The sequence below is a fragment of the Cyprinus carpio genome, chromosome A20 (assembly GCF_018340385.1).
Source record: "Cyprinus carpio isolate SPL01 chromosome A20, ASM1834038v1, whole genome shotgun sequence".
Lineage (NCBI taxonomy): Eukaryota > Metazoa > Chordata > Actinopteri > Cypriniformes > Cyprinidae > Cyprinus > Cyprinus carpio.
The window spans coordinates 20,780,468-20,803,942 of record NC_056591.1 but is presented as its reverse complement, the minus strand read 5'-3'; the positions used below and the strand labels follow the sequence as shown (position 1 = coordinate 20,803,942).

Genomic DNA, 23,475 nt, shown 5'->3' with positions numbered 1-23,475 from the left:
GAAAGTGAGAGAGAGTAAATGAGCACAAAGGCAGGGGGGGTGGATGAATGGAGCGCTGCCCCCCGTGGATAGAACACACTGCCCCCTTGTGGTTACTTTTACCAGCATTTTATAGCAATATGATGTTATGCAGAATACGGCTATCTTCTCCGCCAATTAACGGCCCATAAACTAAACAGAAAGGGTATGACCAGGATATTGAATATTGAACAATCTCGCAGAGGTCGATAAGAGGCATCTCCTTCATTTAAACCCTGAGTGATCGTCACTCTCTGCACTAATATGGTCTGCTCTTGGAGCAAAGCGATGCTAGCTTATGGCATTCATGTTTTGCTTTGAGAATCAGCTGGAAGGTGATCTGAATGAGGATGCTAGGGTGGGTCAGTGGTGTAAATGTGTGCAGATATTGGCTAAAAAAGGCCAGAATTAGGAGGCACGCTGCAGTGTTTATCAAGGTTATTATCATTAAGGGAGACTATTAAAACATTTTTGTCAATTAGAGTAAAGCTGAAACAAAACAAAATATAAATATTTGACAAAAATTACAAATAATTGTAAATTTAGTCAACTTTAAAATTACTGGAACAAAATTTAAATAAATTAAATTAATACATTAAAATACTCAAATTTAACTTAAATTAAAATAAAACCTTAAGTTAAAAAAAAAGAGTATACAAATAAAAGCTAATTCAAAAATGTAAAGCAATACTGAGAAATGTGACTGTAATACAAGATTCCAGTGAAGCCAGATTTGTAGATCTGCTAGGCAAAGTAGAAAAAAAAAAACCTCTTGCTCTCATTTTGGTGCTGGTCTATTATAAATATTCTTTGCTTTGAACATTTTATCCCTATGGTGAAACTCAGTGAACTTTGCATGTGTGAAGGGTCTGTGGCTAATTAAATTTTTTTGTAATTATGGGATGGATGGAATGGATGGTTGCCTAGCAACTAGCTGTTTAAATTCACAATATTCTAAAACATCAGCCCTACTCCATTTGAGCTTTAAATATCACAGAAGAGTCACTCTTCTCATGGGGAACAAGTCTGTCCCAAGGAGTCATATTTTCTGTTAGTATTATATTTTAAAATCTTATGACACACTCATCATCTTTGGACATGGTTTTTGGAACATGTTAAATGCATATGCATGAAACTGTTAATGCACCTCAACAGTCTTCCAGAAAACTTAGCTTTTCAGGATTTTCAGTGTTATTTAACATTATATAAAAAAAAATTCTCTAATTCTTATGTAAGTACATCCATTAAATATAGCCCACTTCAACAGCAGTTTCTTACACCTGCACGATTCTGTTAATTGCTACTTGCAACTGTATTAGATTTTTTTTGGTGGAATCCAAAACGGCTGACAAGTTCAAGAATATAAATACCAAATGAATGCGTAAAATTGTACACTGTGCCAAGTCTCCATCTGCACACTTGGACATTCTTATTGGAGTGATAGAAAACATCAACTGAAGAATGGCAATTTTACTCCTCAGGCTAAAACTTTAGCAGCTAAAACAAGTGGAGCCACACACAGCTTTCATTTCCAGCCTTGCAAACAAGATTTCTGATGACATCAAATCTTCCCTTATGCAACACAGACGGGCCCCCAACCCAAGATCGGAGTCCCCCGTTTCCAGCGTCCTCCAACCCCCCCTCACCGGTCTCCCTCTCCTGTCCCTCACTCATAATGGACCCAGCTGCCAGTCAGACCAGGCTTTATTAACCCCTTGCCTTCTGACACTCATTTCATTGTGGCTAGGGGTCAACAGCTGATTAGAACACCGGTGAGGCGGCACTCTACAGACGACCTTCGACCCCCAGCAGCCTCTCCGTTTGGGCAGCGGGCCAATAGGAGGCAGCACGGCCTCCCTTGTTGCCATGGAGACAGGGCCTGCTGAAGCGCAGATGGCTCGGCAGGGGGTGGAGTGGGTGGAGAGAGAAAGAGAGAGAGAGAGAAAGAGAGAGAGAGAGAAAGAGAGAGACAGCAGACAATGGAGGATGGAGCAAATAAGTTAGAGAGAGAGAAAAGGGAAATGTAGTTAAAAAGATGGCCAGTAGAGGGAGCTTGCGAGTCTACAGGCGTTTCAGAACAAAAACACAATGAGAAATGCAGAGCCTTGTGCAACTAAAATCTTCTTTGACAGCATGCAGCCTTCATAAACTCCTGTCTTATTCATCTGACCAGCTAGAATAGAGTGCTGCAGGACATATTTGATTTAACCCTCATGCTTCTCCTGTTGAAATAGCCTTTGCTATATGTTCGGACTCCCAGAGATCCCATGGTATATGTTTAAAAAAGTCCTTATAGTAATTGAAATTAACCTCTTTTTTCAATGCAAATTCTTTTAACAAATTTCTCTGACCTAATCAAGTCAAGTTGTATCTTCAAATAATGTGATACATTGACTATATTGGATACAGAAATGTCACTGTTACTATCCAATATAGTCAGTATTGCCTCTGTTTGACCAAAGCAAGAAAATACACAAACATTTTTTTTTGGATGTCTTAAATGACCACATTGCTACAACATCCCACTTTTCTATAAACATGAATTCAACCGTGAAACATGCCAAACTAAAAATTATCAATTTTCCAAGAGGAAATACATCTCTTCATACCATATTTTTATGAAACAAAACTATTTTAGAGGGCCATAGAGTGCCTCTCATTTCCAGTCATTAACAGAACCCTTGTCCATGAAATATCAGGGCAAGAAAACAAAGCAATTAACATTGAAATATTCTCTAAGCAAAAAGGCTGCTCTGCCAAAGCAATAAGAAACAAAAGGCTTTTACAAAACAGAATAAAAATATTAAGGGCATCATTATTTTATTATGCAAATTCATAAAGCAGAATCCATATGCTAGCCCCTAACACATAAGCTAAGGTTAATAGGTGACATCTATGGGAGAAAATGCTGTAACCAATCAGCATCGATGACCAAATCTCTGTATAATTCTAAATATGATTTTAAAAAGTGTCTGATTTTGGAAGTAGGAAGCTGATCAGAATGTCAGAGGCCAATAGAGCAGACCACTGGGAGTCATCATCAGCTGGAGCCAGTGCTGCGTGAAAAAACAAATAGCACACATATGCTTTTCCCACTCTGTGGCCTGCGTCCCCTTTTCTCATCCCCAGGGTTCCAACACTACAGCCTGTGTCTGTAAGAATAAGTGTGTGTGTACATGTGTGCTAGAAAAGACACTTCAAATGCCCTGGTTGCTGATCTCAAAATCATTAAATCTATTCTGCAAGAAAAGTTCTTAATATGCCTCTAAAATACGCTTTTTGATTGTGAACAGTGAGGACTTCATTTGTGAGCATGTGTGAGTGTATCTGCGAACATCAGCGTCCAGTGAGATCCATCCCTTCTTCAAGAATCTGTTGCTGAGTTACCAAATGCACCATATCACAGGAAAAGATATTGGATATTGTGTTCAGCATTTGTTCAAAATGGAGGGCTGAGGCAAGAGTGACCGCAGCGTTTATTTGTGCTTTTTGATTTTGAAAGAGAGGCTGTAGAAACCCCAGCACAAAAGCAGCCGACAGCTGATGTGAAGAGCAAGAAAGGACTCTGTGACAATGAGACAGTCAAGGTCATCTCGTCAATAGTCAAATGTGTCTTACGCGACACTATCCATAATGTGTCCGAGCATGAATACTGGCTGCTCTTGCACAACAGAGTGCTTCGGTGAGGTACAGAACACACAGCTGCTAATTTAACCTCAGACTGTGGACTGATCTGAGGGAATGAGGAGGGAAACGGCCCCAAAAAAACCCAACTATGATCATACACAAGGGGAGGGGGAGGGAGAAGGGTTTTGAAGGAAGAAAATGAGACTACAGGGGTACGGTAGGGAAGATTAGTGCCTGTAAGAACTAGTCAGTTCCTCTGCTTCTATTGTTCTAACAGGCTTGGCTTCGACGGAAAGGGTGGGGTTGTTAGCGTGAACCGCATGCAGGTTTGTAATGCATTGCACCACCGAGACCAAGAAACCTCAATTTTCGGCTCTCAACATTCGGCTCGACAACAGAGCTGTTCTGCAATTAGAGAAAAATATATGCAATAATGCAGATGGCAGCATTTGGTGTAAGTGTTTGAAGGTTCTCGTGTACGGATTTGAAGTCTCCCTTCTCCAAGCTGTCTACGAGACAAACAGAATTACTATTTCATGTGTAAGACTATATTTCCCTGCTTTGCAGAAAACCTGTTTCATCTGGCATGGATTCGCAGGTTATCAAACAGAGCAAGAACCGTTGAGGGCTGTAATTCTCAACACCTGTCCCTTCTTACTGTCCGCTTGGGGACCAGAGGTGTGAGCATACCATTATATGAGGGTACCGTCAATATAAACAGCTTTTGTTTTCTAAAAGCAGCGCTTGTCACCCGGTGGATTGCAGGTGTGTTCTGATAAGGTCGTGGACAGGAGGGAAAATACAATACTACGCCTGTTGCCTAACTTGCCTTGAAACGCCTTGCAGAAATGAAGAAATTAACACTTCACATTAATATTCCAATAGTCAACAACAATATCAATAACTCTAGTAATGATACTATTAATAATAAATATAAAATTAATGTTATACAATTTTATCATGATAGTATATTTATATATTTTTCGTACACCTAAAATTGTTTTGTTTTTAAGTATATGTGTGTTTTGATACATACATAAATGAACACATAAATAAATGATCACATATCACATAAATATTCCAATACTCAACAAACCGTTTAAAGGGGTGGTTGATTGCGATTTCCCTTTTTTAACGTTAGTTAGTGTGTAATGTTGCTGTTTGAGCATAAACAATATCTGCAAAGTTGCAGCGCTGAAAGTTCAATGCAAACGGAAATTCAATGCAAACCAAAATCTTTTAAAATTCTGGCAGTTTAATGCCTACAAAAATGGCTGGTAAGGGACTACAACGAGCTTCTTCCTGGGTCCGTTACGAACCCAGATAAACCCGTCCCAAGGAACCTGCAACAAAGGGGGCGAGGCCTTGTTGTGCTGCTTTGGAGAAGAGGAAGAGAAAACTAGGGGTGCACGTAAATATCTGTTCATATATGAATCGCGATTCTGTCTTCTAACGATTCTAATGGATTCACAAGTTTCAAAATCAATGTTCTAAAGCAGCGGTTCTCAATCCTGTTCCTCACGTCGCCCTTCTCTGCATCTCTCTCTCCCTCTCATTCTGATCATCAGATCAGCTCCAACAAACTGTTCCATTTATACACTTATTTTCACATATCAATGAGAAGTGTTATACATGGATGCGTGTACGGTTGCTGTGCTGTATTAAAGCTTTAATCAGAATAAAACCGTATATTAAAAGCTAACAGAAGCAGTAGCATTTACAAACAACAGTGTATCTAAAAGTATGAGACAACAACAAACAAACATACCATTAAGAGCCGTGCTTTCACAGGTGCCGCATGATCCTCTTCAATAATATTCTCTGCATATCAATCAGGCTCAAATTGATAAGCAATATAGAGTAGGTCATTGTTTACAATACAACCGGAGCACATTCTGAGCTTGAGGGGCGGGATGTTCAGATGTGCTCTAGAGGCGGTTTAGTAAATCACAACACACTGAGCCAGCTGACCAATCTCAGCCCATCGCATATTTCTGAGGGAGGGGCTTCATAAAAACCGGAAATAATCGAGGCGTCTGTCAGAGAAGGCACAGATCGGTGTGGAATAAAGGTAAATTATGTGAAAAATAATGTGTTTTTTTTTTTAAATGAAGCATGAACATTTTGGACTGCGCCCCATAAACACAATAAAAAAAAAATATAAAAAAAAACGTCAACCACCCCTTTAATATAATTTTATAATTATAATTATATACAATTATTGTTTTTTTATTACATTATTATTTATTTTTCATGTATTATATTTTTGTATAATTTATCAAATGTATTATGTTATTATTATTATTATTATTATATACAACTGAAGAGTGCTGAGTTCCAAAAAACTATGATGTCAATAATATTTTCAAGGACATCTTTGCTTTTGGCGCTTGATGTCCAACGTAATATCTGGATCCTGAAGCCAAACTAGTTTTGAACCAATGATCCACAAACTGATCACCTGAGGGTTGTTTGTATATGGAGGGGAAAGATATGAAAGGCCGGTAGAGGGATACCTTCTGATATTCGTCCTTGGAGTGCAATGCCTGGTCGAGCTGTTCCTGTGTATACGCATAAATGGTTGATCGATAAGTCGTTCCAACATCGTTGCCCTGGCGCATTCCTATCAAAGAAAATGGAGTGATATGTCAATGCTAAAACAGGGTGTTTGAGGATCTGGTTACAACACAAATGTAATTTTTTGTTTTTTGGGTTAACTGCTCCTTTATATTCAATGTTAAACTCTTTATAGACATCTGAGAACTAAAGTAAGTCATGTAACCATGATGTAATCATGCAGTTCAGCCACTGAGTGCATCTTATGTCCAAAATTAGCATCTATTAGTACTTTAGTCTCTTGGGAAACAAACTCCCAGTCAACCAGATATGAAATTCTTGGGAAGAGTGCAATTTTAATTAAAGCTCTGTTTTGTCTGTTCTTGATCCAGATATGACTTCTTAGATTCTGCATAGATATTAACTATGCTTGAAGAAGCCATATTGTACTGGATGGGACACTTGACTGAGGTCTTTACCTCATGCAATTGTACATTTTAAACATTACTGAGCTGTAAAACTTTTTTCAAATTACTTAGTGCATCTTTAAAAATCTTAAGCAAGATTTTTTTTTATGTTTTTTAAAACAGCAGTTCAACTTAAGCTAAACCATAATGATTTCAGTGTGAACATTAGAATAAGCCGAGAGTTAGTCATCACCACAGACACAATCAGGGCATTATACTGGCCATCTCCATCAGACTGAATGTGATTGGTTGGTGAGACACTTTAATCTCCGATCTGAATCCTCTGGTCATGATTGCAGCCACTCAAACTGTTGCCTCTCCTCTTTGTGAATTCATGATGGGCCTCTCGTAGCTCTCAAACTACTGGTTCTTAAGACTGTATTACATTAAAGAGCTGCTCTTTTTACAGGCTTTTAAATGGCTTTTTTTGTGCTTAGCCTTTCTTTAATTAACACTGCATTAAACAAAACTTACTGTGTACTGTATTGGGTTTCAACTAGTAATGAACTAAATATGATCTTAAAGGGAGATTTTACCCAAAAATGACATTTTTGTAATTTCCTCAAAACCTGTATGACTTACTTTCTTCTGTGAAACATAAAAGAAGACACTTGGAATGTCTTGGCTGCTCTATCCCAAGCAATAAAAGTGAATAGAGACAGAGACTGTTGAGCTCCAAAATGACTAAATAAATATTTGACTAAATTACTAAAAAAAAAAAAAAAAAAAAAAAACAAGTATTGAAAAATTTCTGATGCCATAAAATTGTGAAGATTTGAGGAACAGACTAAAATTCATTCCTTTAAAATCTTTCAGTGGAACATATTCATGTGGCATCCTATATGGCAAAATAAAAATATTTTTATAAAATACGTAAAAATGACCAAAAATATAGTCCTAATACAGGTTTTTAAATACTTTTGCATAAATACATATTTGCAATAAGTTAACAGTTAAATAGTTTAATTTATATTGCCTCATATTTTTGGCCGTTATATACAAATATGTTTATTTCTTTCCAAAATACAAAAAGTGTTTTCCCTAAACTGTTTTAAATTTTATATCTCTTATATAAATTTATCACAGTGTTTTGTTAACACGAAGTACATTTTGTATTAATGGTTAAACCAAATTTAAGGGTTAAACTAAATATATTTTTTTCAATTTAAAAAATATATATTTTTTATATATCATGCTGTTTTTATGTATTTAAAATACATTTTAGCCATTTATACATTTTATGTATGGAATATTTGAATGAATGAAAACTAATGTGATTTCAGACCTAATATTTTGCTAAGTTGCTCATTATGGCCTACTTTTACGGTGCTTTTCAGAGTTCAATATTTCCTCATTCAAGTTCACTGCATAGAAAAAAAAACTTTCTTTGTGTTCCACAGAAGAAAGAAAGTCAAAAAGAAAGGTTTGGAAAGACAAGAGGGTGAGGAAATGATGACAGATTTTTTTGAAAAGCAAACTATCCCTTTAAGATTTTGTGTGTGTGATGGAATGAAATGTTACCTTGTGTAGGATCGTGGCTTTCCCAAAATACCTTGAGCAGCTGTGCAAAGTTGATTTTCTCAGGCTCATAGACCACACGAACCACCTCTGCGTGCCCTGTTTTACCTGTGTGAGCAAGAGGAGCAGAGGTTACTGTGTAAACTTCATCGCCAAAAGAGTCACAGTGCGAACACACCCTTGTGTTAAACAGAGGTGGCCTGCGGTCCCAATCCAGTGAGGTCATCAAGGGCCACTGATTTTGGCTTGACTGGCCACATCTCCGGCGATAGTGTCAGTCCTCCATATTGATTACCATTATGTGTCATAAAAGTACACAGGCAGTCGATCTACCTTTGTGTCATAGCATCAGCTGGGTGCTTTTCTATAAGCTAAATAGAATTGCAACCTGAAGAAGGAAACCATGAAAAAACTTCTAGAGGAAGCTCTCCTTCTCTTAGACAGACTCATAACAACAAGAAATTACTTTGAAATGACTCACTGCGGGTTAGCAAGCATGGAGGAGAAGCATAGAGGAGCATCAAACAAACACAAGCACAATACATTACCTACTCCGCCTGATGATTATGCTCTCTTTAAGGTTGGATTCAAACAACAGCCAGCCATTAGTAGCATTCGAAAAGGAAGACATGAAGTGGGTCAGACAGAGATTAAAATGAGAATTGCTGATGCTTTTTGTTTTTCAATGTCTTCAAAACAACAAGCACTGAACAACACTGCAAGGTTTTTTTTTTTTTTTTTTACTTGTCCTACAGAAGCCATTGAAGTTTTATGAAAGTATTCAGACAATTAAATGTAATTGCAATAAGGCTTGTTGAAGAAGTTAAAAACACAATGGGGGAATTCACTGCACCAGCTAATAGTGTTGTTTATTTCCACTCATTGGAAATAAGTCTGCATTGTTTAGAGCCCAATTCACTAAAAATGATACTAGAAAGAAATGGCACAAAAACACAAAATATTAATGGCACCGACTTGCAGACTGGTTGTGAATGTTAGGTTGTGTTTGTACTTTAAAAAAAAATGACACTGACTGTGCTGCAGTACAATTTTTTTTACATTTAGCACCTTGTTTATGGTTTGCAACGAGTCAGTAAATAAAGAAATGATATCAACAATATACATTTTTAAAGAAACTGATATTTTTATTCAGAAACAACACATTAAATTGATCAAAAGCGAAAGTAAAAACGTTTTTATTGTAACAAAAAAAAACTTTTTCAAATAAATGTTCTTTTAAATGTTTTATTCATCAAAGAATCCTAAAATGTAAAATGTATCATGGTTTCCATTAAAATATTAAGCAGCATAAGTGTTTTCAGCATGTTTCTTAAAAATATATCAAAACAGAAAACATTATTTTAAATCATTCTAATATTTCACAATAATACTATAAATACACAAAATAATGTAAATTGTGTAAATAATGCAAATATGTTTTTTTAAATGATGCTTTATTTAAAATTACTAATTTTTGTGAAAATTACTCAAATGAAATTCATGCTTGTTTTTTTCATATGTTTGTTTATATTAATTTGAATCCAGAAAACTTGATTCATAGTACTATTGTCTAGCTTTTTATAACTTTATCTATAGTCTATATTTGGACTGTGAGCAGCATGTTGCAAATGAATCACAGAACATGAACCAGCTGTGACTAGAACCCCAAAACTGAAAAACAGAGGTCCTAATTCCATATCTCCCATCATTAATTTATTACCAAAGAAGTCTGCTTAATAATCTCAGCTTCAGTCTTATGGGGGGGGTGTCCTCTACGTTATCTCCAGTAAATCTATATTGCTTTGATATTAAAAAAGTAATAAAGGACTAACCTGTGGGGTTATTTTCATTACCAGGCAAGATGGCAGAGGGGTAGTAACATTATCAGAGCTCAGATATGGAGAACCAAAGCCGTGCCATTGCCCATACACCCAGGGCTGTCGCTTCAATTCACACCTATTCTTTTGGTATTTTAAAAATGCATTTAGTAGCCCGCTTGTCACAATGTTCCCAGGAGTCCCTCACTGATGAGTTTAGATGTTTTTTATCTTATTTGAGAGAAACACCATAGGTCATTATGTCATTCACAGCATCATTAAAATCGCAAAATTCCAAGAGTATATAAATGAATAAAAAAAATGTTATTGTTTCGGTGTGGATTGTTTTTGATGGTGAACTTTGAGGGACATTTTGTTAATGATATGTGATGATTTTTCTTTAGCAGATGGAAATTACATATGTCAAGGTCAATTGTTACAATTCAGTTTAAACCATGCAATTCCCTATAAAATGGCAAACCTTTTATTTACCAAAATCAAATGTTACAGTATATGGATTTGGCACTTGTTAAAACTGGATACTGCGGATATATCACCTGTGCCCATTTATCGCTAATAATTTTTTTTCGAGAACAGATTTAGAAACACACATGTGCAGTAATAAAAAGAAAGCAAAAACATACATTTTCTGAACTCTGTAACATTTTGTCAGCATTTTATGCAAATGTTCGTATGCAGTGGTAAGACAATGGCGTTCTAATGGAGGCATAAGAGCCCACAGCATTATCCTCGAACTGCGTTATGCATGTTGGCTTATGGAAGAGTAATGAACCCATTGAACCTGTTCCTACACTTCCCACTCCTCTCTTTACATTCATCCATTTCTCCCTCCCTCTCGATTTTTTCTTCCTCTCACTCTGCTCGGATTTCTTCCCTTCTTCATTTCCTCTTTGAAGTATCTAGCCTCTTTTTCTTCCCATCTCCCAGCTCAAATCCTTTTTCTCAACCCCCCATTTTTTTTTTGGTGTAATCCCCTCACCCACCCCCTCACCAGGCTGTGCCGTTCTAGACGAGTTGAAGGTCGACTGCAGGCGGCCATATTTGTTGCAGCTTGAGACCTACATTCTATCTAAGCGAAGGTACAGATGAAATGCAAGTATAGGTGTCAAGGGAAGTGCCTTTTACGGACCATCATTACAAGTGGGAGTAGTGGAAACTGCAATCCACTAAAATTCAGAAATAAAAGTTATGTGCGATACTGCAAAAGCACAATCACACCATCCTCTCATGTTCTTTCTTTGTGCAGCTCTAATTCTGCATTGCAAAATGGGTGAAAAGAGAGACTATGGGCTGCTTCAGTTTTTCATTTTATGAAACGGATGCCTTTTCTAGTTTATAAGGTGAATTTTAAAGTATTTTAAATTGCACTGTGCTAACTCAAGCTAAATTAATATGTGAATATATATATTAGGATATAATGATGTCTTCAAATGGGTTGACACACAACTTCAAGTGTTTTAAAAAAACAGGTACTATACATACACACACACACACACACACACACACACACACACACACACACACACACACACACATTACTGTTTAAAAGGGGTCAGGTAAGGTTTTTCTTTTTTAAGTAATTAATGCTTTGATTCAGCAAGGATGCATTAAATTGATCAAAAGTGACACCAAACTTTTTTAAATGAAAAATATACATATACTTCAAATAAACTTTTTCATTAAAGAATCATGAAAAAAAAAAAACATTAATAAGAAATTATTTTTAAGCACCAAATCTGCATTAGAATGATTTTTGAAGCATCATGTGACGAGACTGGAGCCATCACACGAATAAAATAAATTTTAAAATATAGTAAAACAGAGAACAGTTATTTACTGTTTGTACTGTATTTCTGATTAAATAAATGCAGTGTTCCTTCAAAAACATTACACAGACCTATGATACATACATATACAGAGATAAAGAACAATACCAATTCCAATAAAAATGTGCTCACTTCGTAATACAGCAAGAAGTTGAGAAGAAAACATCTAAATAAATAAATAACTAGATATTAAGAAAAATGTCTATTTATTTTTTACACACATTACTTTGACACTCTCTGTGGTTGAAAACAGAATACTTCCTAATCAAAACAAGCATTTATATATTGTGAAAAGTGCTTTACCAATGAACTTGGACCCAAATACCACGTTTTGTAGAATGAGCCATAAGATGCTATTTTCTATGATTATTTGCGTTGTTGGCTTTATCTTTAGTGCATGTTTCTGCTTGGCGGACATGTCTGTACCCTTTAATCCCCTGTTAACAAATGCACTTGTGCAGACAGGACTGAGATTAACACAGAAAGAGAGCTTCATAGGATTGTAGCACTTCCCTTCCCCCTCACATACCTCACATGAGTAAAATCCTGCATATGATTCTTTCGCCCCTGTCTACATTTTAAGACATCACAGGCAATGCATCACTGAATGCACAGCAAAAATAATTATAAAAATAATATCGTAATGCACTGTCAAAACACTAAAGATGGCGGATAAAGTAAAAAGACTGGGTACATAAATATAATTCATTCAGCAATAAAAATGATAGATAAAAAGTTTAAAATTATTAAATGAAAAAAGCTTCTTAGACTCCTATTCGCCTTTTACTGTGTTTTGTCACTTATGGGGTTTTATTTTAGTAACAATGCTGCCTTAGATTGTAGCTGCCTATGTAGGAAGCAATGCAACTCACTAGGTCTTAGTGAAAAAAAAAATTAAGCTATGCATTTGCACACAATTAAAGATCATATCTAGGAGCACAGCAGTCTCAACTTCCCATTTCTTCTAAAATCCTGTTATTTGTTTCAAAAGGATGTCAGCATTCAAACCCTGTATGGAGCACAGAGGGTTGCCAACCATTTCAGCACCAGCATTCATTTCAGCACCACCCAATGGACAGCTCCCTCTGAGTTTTCAGCACCCCATGCTGTATATATACCAGTTCTGCCTGTAGTGAAGGACCACCTGCTGAATCATCACACCCGGCTATACAACGGCTTTGATTCTTAAAATGTACGGTTTCTTAGAAAAAGAAGGAATTTAAATATAAATGCCCTGCAGCGAGTAACATGTTTGCATTTATGTCATCCAAACTTTGGAGTAAGGAATAGTTAAGCATACTCTGCGAGAGGTCATTAAAGCAAATTCATTTGATGGGAAATCGTTGTGACTGAACTTGCGCTAAAGCAGCATACAGGGAAAGCTTGGGAGATCAAAGCCCAGGCCTGTCATGCTCTTCCAAGCTGAGGAAAACTCGAGAGTAAGTTTAAGCTGAATGGCTGAATGTAGAATTATGTGCAATATAAAATTGCAAAGTAACAAAAATTGTTTGTACATTTGCACAATCAATACTTTACTTTTTGAATATAGTAAAAAAAAAGTACTATTGTGAAATATTATTACTATTTAAAATAACTACTTTCTGTTTGATTATACTTTAAAATGTAATTTATTCCTGTGATGCAAAGCTGCATTTTCAGCAGCCATTACTAAATTCTTTAGTGTCACGATCCTTCAGAAATCATTCTAATATGCTGATTTGCTGCTCAAGAAATGTTGAAAACATTTTTGTGTAAACCATCATACATATTTTTGTAGGATTCTCTGATGAATATTTTTTTTAAATATATATATATATATTATCAATTTAATGCATCCTTGCTGAATATGAGTATTAATTTAGTAAAAAATATCAAATTAAACTTTTTAATGGCAGTGTATATGTTCTAGCCGCCATTTTGGAATACTGCATTCATATTCTGTTTTCCTCTCTTGTTTTTTAAAGGAGCCTAATATTCAAAATCCTAAATCCAGGATAAGGAAGGAGAGGCTCGGATCTAAAAAAAAAAAAAAAAAAAAAAAAAAAAAAAAAAAAAAATAGGCCAACACAGCTAAGGCAAATCCACCCATGTCAAAAATGCCCATCTTGATTATTTCATTTGGGTAGAAGCTTTATGTTGATTTTTTGATGGGCAAACCTCAACAGTATGACCATGTGTTATTTTGTCTTGGTATATTAGCCAGTTACCAGATTATTGCTATATGAGCAACATGTGTTATCATTTTAGATATAAGCATATATGAATGCAATCTGGATGCGTGCAGATGTTACAAAAAGAACAAAACTGTAATTACTGTATGAATTCTGATTTCTGCTCTCCAATTAAAGCATTTCTATTAGATAGATAGATAGATAGATAGATAGATAGATAGATAGATAGATAGATAGATAGATAGATAGATAGATCTTTCTAATTCCTTCATCAGTTCTTGATATTTCTCAAGCATCCTAGTTTTCTTTCTAGCTATCATTTTTTCATACTGCCAGATAAGACATTTCTGTGTCTGTCCTAGCAAATCATTTGCTGCTATGCATTTATATTTTACATTTCAACTTAGTCAGCACCGGTACAGTTGTCAGTTTGTGCATTATTTATGATGCTCAAATTGTGTACATATTCTTTATGTAGCTAGAGCTCCACAAACAAAGAAGAGGAGAAGACAATAAGAAACTGAAAGCTTGGAAATGGTGCTCAGTTACTCAGTTTCAGTTTCACCACAACAAATACGGCTGCAATTTTTTTTAAAAGTTGAGGGTGGATCACATACCTGTGCACACCTCTTCATTGGTGGGGTTTGGGGTGTAACCACCAGAGTAGCCCACTTGAGTGGAATAGACCCCCTTTTGCACCCAGAACTTCCTCTCAGCTCCCCAGAAACAACCCATACCTGTGTAAAAAAGAGAAAATAAAAATAAAAATATTCCTTTTATATAGCCACAGACCATAACTGATCCATAATTGAGACAAAAAAAGGCTTTAGAAGCCTTGGAATTTAGTTCATTAATCATAGTTTGCATTCTGATGTTTTTTATGCTTTGGAGCTTCACGGAAAAAAATAGAAATACTGTAAACATGGAAAAAATAACAGGCATGAGGGTGACTAAATATTCATTGAATTTTCATTTTGGAGTCAACTATCACCTTAAAATTATGGTCACTAAGATTCTGCAGTGTACATTACTATTTAAAAGTTTGGGTTAGTAAGGTGATTTTTTTAATCATAAATTACTACATTTCATGCATCAAGGATTTCTCAAGCATCCTAGTTTTCTTTCTATCTATAATTTTTTCAGACTGCCACATAAGACATTTCTATGTCTGTCCTACCAAATCATTTGCTGCTATGCATTTACATTTTACATTTCAACTTGGTCAGCACCGGTACAGTTGTCAGTTTGTGCATTATTATTATTATGAAAGAAAAAAATATTCCTTTTATATAGCCACAGACCATAATTGATCCATAATTGAGACAAAAAAAAAAAACATCATATTTCTAGTATTGGCAGAAATGACAAGGACAGCCTTAATTCTGAGAATGTTTATAGTACACGTACGCATTTTATGGTGACTGAAATTTATACTTTGCATGTTTACATTGCATGGAAAATGCATTTAATTTAAACACCAAATCAGCATATTAGAGTGATTTTTCAAGGATCATGTGACACTGAAGACTGGAGTAATGATGCTAAAAATTCAGCTTTGAATTTTTTTTTTTACATTTTATAACATTAAAATAAAAAACTTGAAGAAAAAAAAAATTATATATATATATATATATATATATATATATATATATATATATATATATATATATATATATATAATATTTCAAAATATTACTGTTTTTAACTGTATTTTTGATCAAGTAAATGAAGCCTTGGTGAGCATAGAGACTTATTTCAAAACAATCTTACCAACCCCAAACTTTTGAATGCTAGTGTTTAAATGTTTATCTGATTTTTCCTCACCAAGTTCTCTTTGCAGTGTTTTTTGTGTTCTGCTGGGACCGAGTCTCCTCTAGCACCTTCCCACTGGTATTAAATCAACCCCTAAAATTCAAAGCTGTGTATTTTAGCTATGAATTTACAATCCCATAAAACTAAAGACTCGTCTATCACACATTTACTCATGGCCAATAAAACATATCAACCACCATAAAACTAACACCCGCCGTAAGCATTTATTACCAAATAATACTTTCCCCTCTATAACAGTAAAAATAAATTAGAGGGTAACTAGTATATCGTTATCTACCACAATGTCCCATGGGCAGAAAGTAATTCAATTGTTAAAAAAAAATCAAAATACGTACACGACTGTTGGCTTGACCAGATTTCTCTGATTTACAAGCTGCTGTGGAAAAGTGAGCATAAGGCGCATGACGGAGAATCTAGAATCTGGAGCTCAATTACAGAGGCCCACTGGGACGCCCAAACGCCAAGACTATAAGATGACGCTTTCACACGGGGGATGTCAGTGTTCAGTAAATGAGGGTGAGTGCTGTGCATGGTGTCTAGCAGTCAGAAAGGGTTACCTGTGTGGGGTGAATTGCATAGGCGCATACATACTTTAAATATTATTTTATTTGTATACAAGGCCCTGTGATAAAACAGCCATTTAATTCCTGTCTGCCATGATGAATTACACAGTTTGAGTTCAAATGAATTTATTAAAGAGACCTTAATCAGCAGTCCACAATTAATCGAATACCCCTCCCCTTTATTTTCCTCGTCATTTTGCAGTTTTGGTTTTGCACTTCTTGAAGGGGTGCATGAGGAGGGACTAATTACCTTCCACCACCAGTTGTTTTAGCTGGATCTACCCCCACGCCGCAATGACACACACACACAATGACACACACACACACGCCTGTTTGGGTTAGTTTCAGTTTAAGAATATGTGCATTTGCTCTGGGAATGGTGGCACTGTCCTGTTACCATTCACGTTGTGTTTAGCTGCAGGACACAGGGGAAACAATGGAGAGAGTGCCCTCATAAATCAACACAATGTCAAAAGGATTTCATAATGTGCTCTTCCCAACGTAGCTCACAGTAGGGAAGAAACTCCCAGGAGGATAGTGGCTCTATTCCTACGCAGCTCATTAAGTTCAACCCTTAAGTTTTGGGTTGATTCCTTTATCTTTTACTTTACGAGCACCAGGAATACTGGAGAAAGACAGGGAAGGTCAGAATGGACAGAAAGTCATTTTATTAAGGAAGGTGATATGATGGTCATTCATTCCTACGCATTGTGGGGGTTTTTTGGAGGGGAGGGGAACAACACCTGGCCGGATTAATGTATGTCAATGCAACATTTTAACATGTGACAGGGATACAGATGGGACGAGGCATGGAAAACCATTGCATGGATTAGAATAAATGGAGGTCACTGAGTTCAACATCTGGGCGCAGCCATGCCGGAGCTTCAACTTGCACGTACTGTATGAGTATGTTGCCATGGCAGCAGAGCATGCCAATACAGCCAGGCAGATAGCAGACCTACATGCCATGCAGCAGTTCACTGTATCACTCATGGCCACACTCTCTTCAAAAAACAGGTGGTTAAACCACTTTGAGTTTTAATTATAGGAAAAGCTTCAAATTCTAACTTAATTATGCTCCATTATTAACAATTATTAACAATTTTCTTGTTAAATAAATACAAAGTCCATTGTTGACACCTTTTTTCTGTAAAATGAATAAATAAATGAATAAATGTTCAGTCCATTAATGACTTTTTTCTGTGAAATAAATAAATAAAATGAATTCATAAATAAATTGTTACATGGATAAACAAATAAATAAATAAATATATTCCATCTATTGGCTTTTTGTTGGTAAATAAATAAATAAACAAATAAATAAGAATGAAAGCATGTTCAGTTCATTTTATATCCTCCTTTTAGTTGATCATATCCATAAAATGTGTTTGCATTCAAAGTCAGTGGTGTGCTTCACAAAGGGCTTCCGGAAACGTGGCTGTGATTTTTTAAAAAATGAAAAAATAAATAATAATCCTAGCTGAAACAGAGTGAAAGCCTTCTTTTGGCACAGTAAACCTTTCCATTTTAGAATTAAAATGGCACTCGAACAATACAGTGAAAGAGAAGCTTTCTGTGGAGGCCACCGCTCTAATCTAATCTGTGTAAGTGGACTGAAGAGAAGCATTAGAACAGACTTCATTAAATCACTTTCACATTCAGACTGTCAGTGCTGATCTGTTTCAACCGCTCAACACTCTCTTACACCATACAGTACATTGAGCAAAAATCCTTGTAGTCTCTTAATTCAATATCAATCAGTATAAAAATACAAACATTTGGGTTGTAATAATTGTAAAAGAATGTTTTTTAAAAAGATATTTTATCCAAAAATGAAAAGTCTATCATTGACTCACCCACATGCCATTTTAAACCATAATAAATAAATAAATATAAACTTTTGTTTTAACATGCAGATGACCTCACCTCACTACTCTACATTCTTTTTAAATGATTATTTCGCTTTTTCGAAGCAATTATATGTACGTTTTTACCTTGAAATATCAGTTTCAATATCATTCCGTTGATACTGTATACTGACTTTTAATAAGCCGAATGGTTTCTGTTTCTTTCTCACACCACCTTCTCACACCTCCCCAAAAAACGTCTGTTGTTGTATGTTTGTTGAGCAGGTAGGAAATTCCACAACAAGGGTGAATTGCTTTACAACAGCAACAAATGCACATGTACAGCTTATCCACTTACTTAACTGAAAAGTACACAAAACTGCATACAGCAGCTACATTGTAAACTTTTTCTAGCCCAATCAAATAATCTGTGAAAAAGCAATGAAACCAGAACCAGTTTATTTGTCACACTTGAAATGGACAAGTCACACACATTGCATTATGGGATACAGTATTCCAGTACAGTATGTTTGCATACTGCACATTGTAGTAAATGAGGGCCTCCAGGTGGTCTGTATGCGTATAGAAAATCTGCAAACTATGCACGGTACACACAATACAATCTTTTAAAACAGTTAAAAGAAAGCCATTCAAATCAGCCACCATATGTTTCTCAGGCCCTGTGTGCAATGCATACGCATAGAGTGGAATAGTGTTATTGATCTGCAGTGAGTCATTCTGGAAAAACGTAGCTTGCCTTACAATAAGGACTGGCAAGAGTTGAGGGTTGGGTCGGTGGATGCACTTTTGCCTTTGAACGTGAGAGGAGTGACCAAGCCACTGCCCACGCTGAGCTACAGAGCTTTCTATTACCCTCTCACCATGCTCCTGCTCTCTAATGGCCAGCGCTCACCTTAGCTGTATTTCAGTGCTATAGTGTATGGTTACACCTCAACCCATTCCATCATGTTGCATCCAAAGCACTCAGCTCTCTCTGTGTGACCTCAGAACACAGACCCAGATTGACAGGCGTTTGGAAGCAGATCTCGTAAAAAAAAAAAAAAAAAAAAAAAAAAAATCATGATTATGAACTTACATGACCTTTATAAATACTTGATAAGGATTTTTTTTTTTAAAAATACAGATTCAGAATGATTCGCTAATAAATCATTCAGACCTACATGGTTCAAATCATTTAATGAAAAAAGAGTGAAAAAATGACATATGAACAAGAACATTTATGTGATTAAATATTTTAAGGATAAATATACATATAATATAACTGAAAAGAATTATATACTATATAATTATATACTATACACTGTACTGTACTGTACTATACTATATATACTACATAATAATGAGAATAATTTATAAAGAATTTAAGAAAATAATTTAATTAATTTATAGAATTTCTATAAATTATATAAAAATCCAACAATTACTAAAAACAACAACTAAAAAATATTAAATGGTATAAAATTGCATCAGATTCATGTGTATATGCATATACAATTTCTAATACAAAAATAATGATTAAAAAGTAAAAATGTTAGAATAAATAAAAAAATATATAGGCAATAGATTTTTAAGAATAATATATTTTTATTAATATTATATTTTATTGATTTATATTTATATATTTTATTTTTATTATTATTTTTATAGGTTTTTATTTTTATATTTATTTATATTATTTATTTTACAAATAAACAATCTATTAAAATCCAATGTGAGGTTTTTGTTTTTTATTTTTTTTTTGTTTTTCAGCTAATGCTGACAGAAAAGTGTTGACAGTAAGGCCTTAAACCTGCATTATAGCACAGCTGAGAAAAGCTGCAAGCTGGCATGCGTGTTTATGCCCGAACCCCTCATTATATCTAACCAAGAGACCGGGAGAGATCTGCCTGCAGAATGACAGGGAAACCAGCACAGAGTCCTCCGTGTTCCTCCAGTTCATCCCTTGCTGCAGTGTCTAAAAAAGCACAACCGCACCAAGGCCTTTTCTCTGCCGTGGCTAATGCCCACCTACCACATCCCTCTACTTTCATTATCTTAACGCAGAGCCGGTAATTGCTGCCTTTCTGGAACAACAGAAGCATATTCATTAATGGTCGGACACCCCCCACAGTCAGATAAACAATCTAAATGTAAATGTCAGCAGGCAAAGACAATGAGTCGAGACAGAATATTAATGGCTCAAATCTAAGCGTGGCACACTTTCCTCTCAGCCGAAGAGGTTGGGGGTAGAAAGACACAACAGAGGGGGAGGGGAGGGGAGAGGGGTATTATGAAGCATTCTCTCCATCCATCCGTCCCTCCAATCCACCCCCCCCCACCAACACCTTGTTTATCCAGTGCCATGTGCCAAAGTATTCCCTGCCACCCCAGTCCTTTGATTCGCTTCTCCCATAACATCACTGAAATTCATATATGTATAGTGCTTTACATTTTATTAATCATTACTGATCACAAGCTCTTTTAGCTTTTCTGAAAGAGGCAGACTTTCATTAATGGATCAAGAAAGAAAAATAACATTTATTGGCTCTCAAAATTAATGTTTCAAGTTCAAGTATGAATACAGAACTGTGCTTAGATAATTTATCCATCAAAACCAAGAAAATTATTAACACGACAAACATCTTTTTGGTGCTGCCTAATTAACGTGTTCTTGACAAAAAGAGAAAAGATTATTAGTCTCACTCAAACTTCTTTTGTGTGGATTTCATCTAATAATTAACACCTGCAGAAGAAACAGTAGCATGAATTTGTTAATTACATTTTCTTTGCATATGCACACCTCAGGCGTTCTACTGACTGAAATTTTGTGCAGAGACAACTTTGTATGTAAATCTCGTTTCTGCTCAGTAGGTTTTGACAATAATTTCTGAAAAGTTCTCCACAAAAAGACAGGCTCCCAAAACCATTTTCATGAATAACCAAACTTCACTGACACGTAAATCTAACATTTATAAGGACAGAGAACGGTTGCATGGGGTCTAATAAGCAAGACAGCGCCATGACAGTCCCACCCCTAAAGCAAACATTTCCGCTCTCTTAGACTGTTCTGTCCGGGTTTTGGATAAATAACTAGGCTGCCTAGGAGCCTTCTTCGTAAAGCCGAAAAAACTGTCGGAATAATGAGGCTAATCAGAGGAAAGTCTTTATCCGTGCTGGCATTTGCACTCGCTGCCAGCCAATGCCATTCCTCCGCAGCGGTCTTCAAGTTAGTGCTGCTCTATTTCAGCACCGTACACCATAGCCATGAATATTCTATTAAATATATAGAGCTCCTCAAAGAAAAGCCAACTTGAACTGTCAGATAAATATTAAGTGGTATTTAAGTCACCATAATTTATGATCACCAGTATCATTTGGTACTGTCACTTTAAGCTCATTTTGCCACACGTTTGAAATATAAAAAATAAATAAATAAAAACACACACACGATTAAAGGAAATCCTCATAGTTATAAATTAACATATTTTAAATGTAACATATATGTATTTAATGAAATATAATTATATATATACATTTTTTCTTTAAGATGCAAAATTGGCCCTTTTAATTAATTTTATATATATATATATATATACAGTATATATATATATATATATATATATATTGATATATACAATAATTTTATATAATTATGTTGTTTTGTATCTGCAGTTTGACAACAGACACAGAATTGCCCTTTTTTAAGACGCTCACAATGCCCTTTTTATGATGCAAATACATTTTCAAATAAATTCATTCTAAACAGGCATAATCCAATAGGGGCTTAATTATTTTAAATATCATCTTTCAAAACTACCATGATCTGAGATATGACACTAAATCCATCACTGTGCAGGGATGAATCTGGGGTCTGAATGATCTTTTTAGGCCACTGTTGACTGAATCTGCTCTCATCTGTACAGATTTTTAGATATGGCGGTGAGATGCAGTATTAATCTATAATAGACAGAGTATTGAGTGATCCACTGGCTGCAAATTCAAACTAGCAGCATAATATTCCCTCCCTCTTGCTTTGATGATCCTGCAGGCATGGCTACACTCATTAACAACCATGTTCATAGCTCTCAGTTTCCTTCATCAGGTCTCCATTGATCTATCCCTGCCCTACCCCCACAGCCAATACTAGCTGAATACTATGCCACTCACATTAGTATTCTACTCTTATCAAGTGAAGCAACTACCTAACAGTAATAGCATAAAATTTATCACAGCGGAACAATTGTTCAGATGAATCTTTTCAATTGGCTATTATTGAATGGTTCTTTCTCTTATATGTAGCTCGTTGGAAAGTCTGATTCATTCTAGTGAATCAAATGAACAGATTATTAAGTGATTCAAGCGCATGCCAAGTTGTCAGCATGATGCTCTTCTGAGACGCAAGAGCTAGTGACAAAAAACGGCCAGGACAAATGTTTCTGGGCCGAGACTCATTGATTACTCTGCAGTGACTTTAATGAAGGAGGAAGATGTGGTCAAACACCCGATAACATTTTGGGCAGTTTCCCAGCAGTGAAACTAGCCTGCCAGAAAGACTGCCAGTTATAAGTCAATAGTATTCCCCTATGAATAGCAAACAAACAAATACACCATTCGTTGATCACTATTGTGATCAGAAGCTTGATATGTGACAGTTAAACACTGAAGCCTCAAGCTAAGCATAGGCCTACACTACATGACAGAAGCTCATTGGTATTTGTCAGTATGTCAAGAAATATCTTGTAAATGATTGGCTTCAGATTTTAAACATACATTATGTGTATGGGGGGGGGGTATAATATTTTATATACACATACACTCTACCAATCAAATGTTTGGGGTTTCACAAAAGAAATCAATAAAAAATAACACTTTAATTCAGTAAGGATGCATTCAACTGACAGTGAAAGTGACAGTAAAGACATTTAGTGTTTTAAAAAAATGTATATAGCAAATAAATGCTGTTCTTTTCAACTTTCTATATTCTTAAAGAATCATGAAAAAATGTATCATGCTTTCCACAAAAATATTAACCAAACCAAAAACAAAACAACATAGAATGATTTCTGAATGATCGTTGACAAGAGAAGACTGGAGTAATGATGCTGAAAATTCAGCTTTGCCATCACAGGAATACATGTTAAAATATAAATTAAAATATATATGTCTGTGTGTATGTGTCTTATTTTAAATTGTAATATTATTTCACATTAC

The 23,475-nt window shown here is 35.5% G+C and overlaps 1 protein-coding gene across 2 annotated transcripts in view; it reads right to left on the bottom strand.

Annotated features, from left to right (window-relative positions):
• Nucleotides 1–23,475, bottom strand: part of LOC122149015 (mitochondrial peptide methionine sulfoxide reductase-like) — a 65,495-nt gene that overhangs the window by 12,554 nt on the left and 29,466 nt on the right. Inside the window, exons 2-6 of one of the 2 annotated variants that reach the window (XM_042778083.1) lie at nucleotides 16,778–16,832; nucleotides 16,065–16,078; nucleotides 14,639–14,758; nucleotides 8,190–8,294; nucleotides 6,162–6,268 (exon numbers count right to left, since the gene is read on the bottom strand). In XM_042778083.1, coding sequence (XP_042634017.1) covers nucleotides 6,162–6,268; nucleotides 8,190–8,294; nucleotides 14,639–14,758; nucleotides 16,065–16,078; nucleotides 16,778–16,832 — 401 coding nt within the window. The remainder of the gene's footprint in view (nucleotides 1–6,161; nucleotides 6,269–8,189; nucleotides 8,295–14,638; nucleotides 14,759–16,064; nucleotides 16,079–16,777; nucleotides 16,833–23,475) is intronic. The other variant, XM_042778082.1, reaches the window with a different exon arrangement.